Source organism: Candoia aspera, chromosome 2, assembly GCF_035149785.1.
Source record: "Candoia aspera isolate rCanAsp1 chromosome 2, rCanAsp1.hap2, whole genome shotgun sequence".
Lineage (NCBI taxonomy): Eukaryota > Metazoa > Chordata > Lepidosauria > Squamata > Boidae > Candoia > Candoia aspera.
Window position 1 is genome coordinate 155,069,837 of NC_086154.1, and position 11,245 is coordinate 155,081,081.

At 41.4% G+C, this 11,245-nt stretch overlaps 1 protein-coding gene across 1 annotated transcript in view; it reads right to left on the bottom strand.

The window, feature by feature from the left end:
- Nucleotides 1-10,593, bottom strand: part of CNN1 (calponin 1) — a 28,649-nt gene extending 18,056 nt beyond the window's left edge. Inside the window, exon 1 of the mRNA XM_063294463.1 lies at nucleotides 10,443-10,593. Within this exon, the coding sequence (XP_063150533.1) occupies nucleotides 10,443-10,505 (63 nt within the window). The 5' untranslated portion in view covers nucleotides 10,506-10,593. The remainder of the gene's footprint in view (nucleotides 1-10,442) is intronic.
- Between the last annotated feature and the right edge of the window lie 652 nt (nucleotides 10,594-11,245).

Sequence of the window (11,245 nt, forward strand, 5' to 3'; positions counted from 1 at the left end):
TTTGGCTGGCAGGGTCTAGGAGGAGACCTTTTTCTGCCCTATGGAACATATTGCCCCCAGAGGTGAGGTTGGCCCCTGTTCTTCTGGCCTTCCGGAAGACTGTTAAGACCTGGCGCTGCCAACTAGCTTGGGGATCCAAGAGTGGTAGGCGGCCCTGGGGGTGGTTGGTGGTTTGAAGATGCTTTCTCTGCCTTTTCAGTTTTTCTCTTTTAACTTCGCATTTTTTGTATTTTTTATAATGGTTTTTATGATCTTTTATCTGTAAACCGCCTACTTTCATAGTGAGATGGGCGGTATCTAAATCCAATAAATAAAGTTACCTTTGCATGTAGCTAAAGCAGACAAATGAATTTAGACCACCTAACTGATCATATTCCGAATTTTTGTAGGCACAAGCTTTATGTGTTACAATAGATAAAGTAGGCAGAAAATAGCATGGCCTTGTGGTTGAGGAAGAACACCCTTATGCACACATGGCCTCCAGTGAAAGGAAAACTGTTTTTACAAGGTGAAATTGAAAGCTGAACACAGCTTGAAAGCAGATGCAGAGGTAGCGTGACATCAGATCAGCCCTAGATAACCTCTGCTAAAAGTTATATGTAAATCACTCTAAATGTTCACAAGATTTGCAGATATGGGGACTAATCCAAGGCTGGCCAGCCAACCACTTTCATGCCTAAGGAAGGACTGGAAACTGTGGCTCCAACACAAAGCACAACTGTCCCTCCTTTGCCATTTTCCTCTGCTCCCATCCCGGCTGCACAAGTTCTCAATTGATTAGAAGGGCCATGCTCTAGAAGCAGCAATTAAGCAACATGAAACCTCAGAAATGCACTGCTGGATCCTGTGTGGTGTTGTAGAAATCTTTTTGTTCTTTAAGAGTTCTGCGCTCCTGAGAAGCAGTTCAGGTGTGAGACTATTAATAATGGTGAATAACATTCCCTGAAAGATAGATGGCTAACCATTACTGATCTTCTGAAATGCATCTCCTGTATGTCATATTCCTTGGATGTTCAGTACAGAATATAATGGTGGCTGCATTAATATATAATTTTTGAATGTAGTAATCTATATGTTCAGATGAATTTAGAGATAAAAATGCCATAAAGTCTCAACATAGTGTGATGACTATGACCATCATATAATCTGTTTGCCTGCTCAGTTAATTATCCAGGGGCTTCCAGCATCTTGGTCTTCCTTCTTACGGTTCATTATTTTTAAACTGGATTTGCATCTGTTCAGACAGAGGACTGTCCTCTATAAAGTAAGATGTGGTCATCCAAGATGCCTAGCAGGCCTGGAGAATTTATCGTATAAATGTCTGTCTTAAACATTGTCATGGAATCCTCCAGAGCACATAGTGGTCTCTCTGGAAAAAATTAGGGGTTCTAATGGCAACAGGTAGAACAACCAGCTTTAGAATTGACAATGAAGATATCAAAGTGGTAGACAGCTTCTGCCTTTTAGGATCAATTATTAACAGTAAAGGAACAAGCCGTCAAGAAATAAGCTGCAGACTAGGACTTGGTAGAGCAGCCGTGAGGCCTTGGAAAAGATACTCAAATGCTGTGATGTGTCTATACCTACAAAGATCAGAATCTTGCAAGCCAAGGTATTCCCTGTGACACTCCATGGAAGTGAAAGTTGGACTTTGAAGAAGCAGGATAGGAAGAGTATTGACACCTTTGAACTTTGGTATTGGAGAAGTCTCCTGAGAATACCATAGACAGCCAAGGAAACCACCTAATGGATCATTGAACAAATCAACCCAGAGTTCTCACTTGAGGCACAAATGATTAGGCTCAAATTATCCTACTTTGAACACATTATGCAAAGACCCAGCTCTCTGGAAAAGGCTCTAATGCTGGGAAAGGTAGAAAGAAAGAGAAGAAAAGGACGACTGGCAGCAAGGTGAATGGACTCGGTTACGATGGCAATAAGTGCACCATTGGGAGACCTGAAAGAACAGGTTAGGGATAGATTGTCATGGAGAAAATCTATCTATGTGGTCACTAAGAGTCAAAAATGACTCAATGGCACATTTATCTATCTATCATCTATCTATCTATCTATCTATCTATCTCTGGAGCTTGAAAGTTAGTTACAGATGTACATTCCTCACTTTTGAGAGAGGGAGAATGTTAAAGTGATTTGTAAATAAACATTTGCTTGTGCCATACAAAATACAAAATTACAGGGCACAGACAGATGCTCTAATAGTAGAATCCAAGTGATGAGTTAAAAAGTAAGCATGAACATTCTCTAGAAACAGAGAAGGGAAAGTCTTGAGGTCACCTAGTGAATCAGAGGAAGAATCAGAAGGGAGTTGAAAGATCAGTATAAATCCACTGGCATCATGTCTAGAAAGGAATGTATAAACAAGAGGCATAACTCTCTCCTAGCAATATCCTTAATCCCCAAATGATACTGTCGCCATTAGGAGACTGAGGAAAAGGCAAGTTGTTCTGTTTCATCTTAGGCAAAAGGGAAGTCTGTGTTTTATCTCAGAGATGTCCTGGTAGCAACCCTCTGCAGCATTGGTCTTCTCCATTCTTGGTGCTTGGCATAAATGTCTTAGCTGAGAACAAGAACGCATGTGCATTCCTGGGGCCTTTCCTCTCTCTGGATATGAGGCAGCTTCATACCTTTGGCTGGTGCCAGGGAGCTCTGCCAATCCAAACAGGCTGTGTCCCCTCTACAAGGAATTCACCAAACTTGGGAGAAAAATGGAGGACATACTTGTCACAGATCCACGAAGATTTATCCTTGGTTGGGATGTTTCAAAGATCTGGACTAGCTGGACAGAGGCAGGACTTATGTGGAAGTTTAGCAAATGGAGGACTATGTATGTAGCCTGCTGTCAATATTTGCTTATTTGTTTCCATGTTCCTTTGTAATATTCCTCAGAGAAAGAGCTAAATCTTACAGAAATGGAATGGGGGAGGAGGGAAAGTAGCACAGTGTTGGCACTTTATCTGTTACATTATTAGAACAGCTTTCACTGCTGTGACCAACCTTGCACTTCCCTCTGTTATCTGTATATGTAACAGATGATTAGACTGGAAAAAACAATGCTAGGAATTCTGTTTTGATGTGTGTCTTATTTTGTTCATGTGAGTCAGCTAAAGTTATTTTCTCTGTTAACTGTAGGAATTTATCATGCAGGTAGGTTTGGATTTAGCAGCAGCTGACCTAGGAATTTCCAAGGTGCCGAAGGGGAAATCTATTTTAGCAACTTTTAATTGGATTGTTGTTTTTAACTGTCACTTAGGTGAGATGGGCAGCCATACAAATCAAATCAAATCAATCAATCAATCAATAAACTAACCACAAAAGCTGTGGAAAAAATACTGTAGTACAACCAGTTTGCCTTCACTTATAAGTCTTGCAGAATCAGGATGGAGCTATATTTCAGTGGAAGTCCCCCAGTGCTCATTTAACAAAAGTTAAAGTAAATATAGTATTGAGGTCAGATCCATGCGTATTTACCATCTTATATGGTAATTTCTACATTAAAATTTTACTATGAAATGGTCTGCAAAGCCATTAAAAATTAAACTATTAAAGAAATACTGTAGAGGATTGCCAAAATGCTTTTTTTCTGGCATGCCTTTTAGCCTGCAATTGTATTGATATTTGGGGAAGTGGGGACAGTATTAATGGAAAAAATTACATTGTGTGTTTCAACAAATTCTTTATGTATGAGTTATGATATCACTTCCTTGCAATAATTGAATGTCATGAGATTACTGTTTTGCTTAGGTCTGAAAGTCTGACAAGCAACATGCTTACCTATGACTACCTCATTCCTCCAAGGAAGATCACACCTTACATTGGCTGAAATGCTGTTGTTCAGTCAAATGCTTTATTTCCTTCCCTCCCTCCCTCTCCTTTTTTTCATTTTGTATCATGCACTTTAACCTTTTTTATCTTTTGATATACAGTATATCAAACACTTAGAATACTGGAGGCACAAGTGTTAAAAAATAATCAAATCCATGTTAAACCAGTGTTCATTCCACTGTTTTGATTTAGAGAGAAGAAAGTTGAATACTTCAAGTATTTTGTACTTGGATTTATTTATCACTAAATTCCTGGAATTTTCAAGCCCTTTACTGAACTTAATCATGGAACTTTCCAAACTTTCTGGGAGCTGTATTTTCCTTAAAATGTCTAGAGTGTTTTCAGTTGTACTCTGGGAGGCGGGGGCTATTTAGAAGGATGGGACATTAGTCAGACTTTCTGTTAACAACCAAGAGAAGTGAAATCCCTGGGGTACTATCATGAACTCCTAATTAGAACTTGCTGGTGCCTGAAACAATTCTAAAGCACACCTTGGGTAGAAACTGTCAGATGTGCCTGTATTAAATAATACATGTGTTCATATGACCCTCTGCAAATACTGCAAAAGTGAATTGCAATTGCAAATATGTGCACCCAGGGTTCTGTGAATAGAAGGAAAAATTGGGGCTTGCCTATAGAAGGGAAGAAGAAAAAGGTGTGTTTATTTTTGCATAGGGTGTTCAGACAGAAAGAAGGAAAACTTAGATCCAAGAATGAAGATATGGGCCTCTGCTTTTAAAGATGTTAAAAACATTTATTTGGAACTAGGTAACCAGTTTTTTGGCTAATCCAAATTCAGGTTTCAACTGCCAAGTTGATCCATGCAAATTACAGTTTGAAGTTGAACATAGCAATTGCATCTACTTTCAGCATGTTAATTCTTGGGAGGAATTTTGAAGATTGGATTATGTGTCCTAAAAATAGTTAATTGGGTAAATAACTAAGCTCACAGCTATCAAGCAAGTGGATCAGTTCTAAAATCAAGCTTAAAATGTATAACTAGAATGTAATTCTTCCGCTCTCCTATTGACAACACTTTAAAACAGGAAATACAGTATTAGAGCTACCATAGTTGAACTGCAGAAACTGAGATGTCATTACTAGATTCTTGTAAAGAGCTATAGAAACATCTAATTATTTCAAGCTATCTAGTGGTTTTCCAATGTTTGCAGTCCAGATATGATAGCAATAGGGAATATAGGCACATCAAGGGAGAAGCATATTTAATTAAATCTGAATTCATGTTTTAATTTTTTAATTCTCTCAATTTACCCAAGATAGCTGTTAACAACTTAGTGATACCAAGCAGGAACTAGCTATCAAGCCAAATGCCGTTCTCTCTTCTTCCTTTATCAGTTACCATCAATCCCTGGGTTCAGATAGTCCCTCACTGACATATTGCTGATTAGTACTAATTTCTGTGGGGTGCAGAAGGAACACAGCGAAACCTTTCTTTTGGACTCTGCTCAGGTCAGCTGCTGTAGCGATATTCCCATTGTACAAAGTAGGCTTGGGTGCAATTTCAGAGAGACAATAAATACTAATTTTCTTGGAAGCTTCAGCTTGTGTGACTGATAATCTGAATTTATCACATGGTGTTAATGGGAGACTGTTCTAACAGGAATCCCTGTCACAGATTGTTCTGCATTTTAAACTCTGCTTTTGACCTAAGAAGGGAAGCAAATTTGGATCAGGACGGATTCCAAACAGGCGATCTCTGACAGCAGCTTCACAGATGCAAACAATTGCAAGTCATGGAGATCAAGCAAATACATGTTGCCGATAGCAGCAGTTTACCTCATGCCAAGCACTGTAAACAATGTGCTAGAAACAACTATTGCATTCCTAAAAGTAATACTTCCTCTTCTTCTGCTCCACAGCCAGGATCATGCCACGTTTGGTAAAATGAAGGCAGCAGTACTGAAAGGTTTTATGTGTAAGGAGGCTAGAGTCTGCAGTGTTAATAAAAGGAAGAGTTATATCTCTCTGTATCAGATACTGATGAAGGAGATTTGGGTCTAGGGATGTTTTCCGAGATAAACCATTCCATGCTTGCTTGTTGCCTTGTCCTGATAAACTCCGGGTTGTATCTGAAACTTCCATACATATTGAAGGATTTCTAATAATTATGACAGTTTGTGTGCTTGGTTTGGCTGAGGATGATTCCTATCCTTCCATACTTGCCCAATCTGATTACACAGAACTCCTTCAATTCTTCTAATAAAAAATCCCTCCTAGTCCTGTCTGTTTAGCTGCAGAACAGACGCCTTATGCAGTTGGTGTAAGTAACGCTCCTCCTGGTCCCTTTATAACAGCAACCAGGTTCATCTCTTGCCTTCCCAACAGAAGGATACTCTTTAATGATTTATTTACACTCCAAGACTATTTTTTAAAAGAAGACGTTACTACAACACAACAAATATAAAACCATGATATAAAATAAACAACAACAAAAACTTTTGCAGAAAAGCCTGAAGCAATTAATAGAGTAAGAGTAGAGTAAGATGATTTCTGCAAGCCATGGCTATTGTTGAGAATGTAGCAGCCTAACTGGACAGAGCTGAAGTTTTCTCAGAGGCGCAGTTAAGACTGCTAACGCTTGGTGTTACAAGTTCTGTCCTCCATTTATTGCACAGAGCGCAATCTAGCAGTGCCTGTGAAACATATACAAGTCCGATTTTCTTAGGGGTACTGATGAAAACCTCCTTTGCACATTTCCCTGAGTTATTAAAGTAACTGCCTTTTGTGCACTACCATTTCAAACCAGCTGAACTCTGAAGTTCAGCAACTAACTAGCAGATCTACAGGTTCTACTAAGTTCTATTACTATAACTCACTTCCATTTTGGCAATCTTTTTCCAGGTTCTGGAGACAGGAAACAGCTCTAAACAACCTCTAAGGCTATACAGTAGTAACTCTTTGTAGGATCTGAGGATATTTTTGTCTAGTCTTTGCACTAATTAGATCTAGTCTGGTAGTGTTCCAAAGTTACTGCAAATGGATGCTCCAATGTGTACTTAATTTGAAGTTCAGATGCACAATGTTTACGTTTCTCTATATGTAATCACAATCTGATGATAAGGAAGTATGCAAGTTTCCATGTTTTTTCTTGTTATAGGGATGTTTGAAAGACCTGAACATATTTGAATTTTTAATTAAGTGCTCTTTCTGTGGCTTCTTAGTGGATTTCTTTTCATTCTGCCTGAAAAGTTCTATACAATTCAGTTATTTCAACTTACATCAGTAGAAATTGTTAGGTGCTTCTTTACTTGTAGATCTTTGAGACTAAGACTGCAGCAAAATACAAGTATTCAAAATATGTGCACAGGGTACCAGACAACTATGTAACTGGAAGAAAGTTTGGAAGTGTTAAAAACTGAATGGCTTTTTTTTTTTTTACCCTACCTGGATTTTAGGATCCACAATTGTCCTGAAAGGATACTGATTTTTCCTTAAGAACAGAAAAAATATTATTACGTCTAAAGGTGGTAATGTTTGAGAGGAACCAACTTGCACAGGACGAAAGGGACAATATTCCCATTTCTCCTTCAGGAAGCCTGATTCTCCTATTCCAGAATTCACAAAGAGTATTTTGTTTTGATGGCTACAGAATATCCTGAAGGATAGGGAAGGGCTCGGGGGGGGGGGGTTGCGTGCACATTCACACATATGTGTACATGTGTGTGTGATAGCAATGATGGTGGTTTCTCTCACCTGGTATCTCAGTGCAGCCCCCCTACTGCCTGTTAAAATGTACACCCTGCCTAGCCATGCCCTTATTTAGAACTAGCCTTCAAAGAAACCCCAAAACTGACCATATATGGTGAGTCTGTGGCTGCTGAGACTCCAGCGAGACAGTGGGGAACGCAGGCCAGAGAGTAGCTGTGGAGGGGGAGGGAAGAGACTGGTCTTTTGCTAGAACCAGCCCTTGTGGGAAAGGCAGGGCTCCAGGAGAGAAAGCGAGGCCGCCTGGTCAGTCAACAGAAGCTCTGCTCTCCCTGATCGGTCAAAAACTACTAGGAAGCTGTCTTATGCTCAGCGAAGCCATGGTCCATCTAGCTCAGCGGCTGGGGCTAAGACAGCTTCCTGAGTGGTTCCTGACCGATTAGGGAGTCAATTGGAGACGCCAAGTCTGAAACCCGGGACCCTTGATGTGCAACTCAAGACTGTCTGCACTGCAACCCTCCCAGTATCTAGAGGCTACTGTGCTCAAAGCTGGACAGATGCTCTTAATTCCAGGGCAGTCCGTAGATGAATGCTCCCCACAGAGACGGAAATGGTCAGGCTAAGTTAAAAGGAAAAAGCCTGCTTATAATACTGTATGTCATCTCTTGCTCCCAACATTGTTTAGGATAAAAGGCCGTGACACAGGCAGGGAGGCAGCAAAAGGTAATCAAGTCCTAACTTGAAGGCTTGCCAAATGTCTCGCAGCTGTTTCTGCAAAGGGCCGAGATGCAGGGCTGTCCGCTGTGAGTTTTGCTGACTCAGAAAATACAAAGAGCATCACTTTCCTGCCTAATTACCTGGGCACAGTCGTCACGGTCCTGGGGAAGTTCTCCCTCACAAATCTTAAAATGAAAGGAAGGACACAAGAGCATTTACTTCTGTCGAACTTATGCAGGGAAGCTTTCTGCTGGATTGTATCTGCGTCACACTTGCAATTGTGGGAAGAAAGGGTGTGGGGAGGACATAACCACATCAGTCATTCCCATTCCCTCAGTTTCCTTTATGTTAATTAAGCACATTCTCCCTCCTGGAAACCACCTAAAAGAGCAGCTAAGGGCCCCATAAAGATTAGGGGTTTGCCTCCCCCCCTTGTAATTCAAGTGTAAGCTCTATGCAGGCTGTTTTCCATTCTACCCACCAAATGCCACCTCAAGACCCATAATCTGAAGTGGCTGCTTCACTATGCCTCTAGTCAAGAGTCAGTGATGACAAGTGGGAGTCCCATCACATCATGGCTTCCTGGGCTTCCTCCATTTTGCTAATCCACCTTAAGCACCCCATGCTCAGGAGCTTAATCCACTGAAAGCCCAGCATTTTGTCTTGGCCTTCCCAATTCTCTGCGATCTGAGGCAAGAAAGGCCTCATGCACATGGCGACAGGGTTCACTAAACATGCCAGGCCATGTTACCACTCTATGGGTTGGAAACCATGACTTATGGATTAGCATGTTCATAAAATCATAGAATGTAAGAGTTGGAAAGGATCTTGGAGATCATCTAGTCCAACCCCCTGCCTAGGACAGGAATCTATTACTGCAGCATCCCCAACAGATGAACCTTCAACTTCTTTTAAACAACTCTAGCAAGGGAGATCAATCAGCTCCCAAGAGAAGTGTGAATCCTGCTGGTTCTCTTCTCCCAAATTAACTGATGTGATTCAGGGAGAGATTTTGTGGAGACAGAGGTCTCTGTATACATTAAGGTAGGAAGCAAGCATTGTAAAGGTAAAAAAACTCATAAGTCACAGCTCAATCTAAGCAGGTTTCAGTCTGGTCAATGCTTTGCTGTGGTTGGGATTCTACATATACCAGCTTGACTATATTGAAATTAATTTTTGAAATCAATAAAAAGGCCAACAGAGAAGAAATCAGAGCTGCAGTCTAAGGCTGACTTATTTTGAATTAAGTGCCCACTGCCCACTATGAAAAATAAGGAAAAGATTTATCAGGAGAGCAAAAAGAGAATAATAATAATTGGGGATGTCCTTGGAAAAGACGGGTATCTGGAGCAACAACTCTTTTAAGCTCCTGCTATTGTAGTGACAGGTGCCCAGTATTCCCCAACCTGGTGCCCTCCAAATATGTTGTTCATACTCAGGAACAACTCCCAAGGGTGGGATGATGCTAGACCAGGGATTGGAATCATATGTTGATGCAAAGCCATGGGCTTTACCTGGTGAGGCTTATTGAATTCAATGGCCTTTACTTTTGACTTAATGCAAAACTATAAACCTCCACTGGCCAGAATGCTCATTCATAGGGCAAAAAGCTATCCTCTGAGTGTTCAACAAGCAGACCTTTTCATAAATATCATCAAACAGAGAATCAAAAGCCCTCATGTGTAGAATTCTCTTTTTATATTGTTAAGGGCCAAAAGTTGTGCCGTATCTGTAAAACAAGCAGTTCTATATCTGTAAAATGGGTATAACTGTAACCTTCCATACATAGAATAGGATTGCTAAGAATGCAGCGCATGGTTATTAACAATTTTTTCACTGATTCTATTCCTTCTATGCCTGCTTCAAAGTTTACTTCTGCCACAAACACTCTACATAGCCATAGGCAAGCCACAATTTTCCCCGCCTCAGCCCAACTCTTGCCTAATATTAGGATAGAATATTAGCTTGAAACATGGATGCTGAGAGGAGGGAATGTCTGTGAAGCCGTTGCAATGCTCGAGAGGAGCTGCATCAAAACAATGCACCTTCATGCCTGGATTTTTCATAGGGGCAAATGGTCCAGTGCACTTCTGCAGTCATCCAATTGATTTAGTCCCATCCCCTAGATTAAAGAGCACCATTCCATGGGGTGTGGTTCTCAAAATCACTCTCTCACACACACACACACACACACAAGGCATCTTGGTTACCCTTACCTTATTCTTGACTTCAGCTGACATGCCATAGGCTGGGCCCCTGTTGAAATGTGTGGCAGACATGACGGGGGCGTGTGGCGGTGTTGCTCAGTGCAGGTCTGTGCTTTCCGTGTTGCACGTCAGGTCTGACTCTCCACAGCTTTCCCTGCAAGAGTTTAAAAACTCTTCGCTCTGGCACTCTCCCCCTCCTCCTATCTGAGGAGCAGTTCTTCCATTGGCCGGGCTGCGTGGCCAATCACCGCCTGCCAAGGATGCTGATGTCAGCCTGATGGTATTAAGAAGCAATGGTGTCATTTTTTCCACCTCGAGGGGCTTGGGGGGCATCCAGTTCTGCTGCTGACTCGACTCCCTGATGGATGGGGGTTCTAAATATTTACAGAAGCCCAAGCATGTGAGAAATGGGGAAATGTTGATGGATCTGATTGGCAGAGCATCCCCTACCCACAGTTCTGCTTCTCTCTCCCCACTAGTGCTGCCTCGCTTGCTCCACTACTTCTGTGTTACTCCATTTCCACTTTCTGCTTCTGTGTAGCCCTCCTGTCTTCCACAGTTCCCTCCCTTTCTCCTTTCTAGTAGCTTCCCTAAGGAAAGCACCAAGACCACTCACTTTCCTTTTCATGCATCCAAGCCTCAAAAGAATGAGCTAGAAAAACAGAATCCAGTCACTCAGAGGGCAGCACTGTCTGGCCAAGCCTCCTTGACCCTTTCTGCACCAGTTCTTTTTGCTTTGTCTTCTTCCTCTTCCTCTTCCTCCTCCTCTTCCTCTTCTTCTGGCAGCTGGCATTGTTTGTTTTTGTAACAAA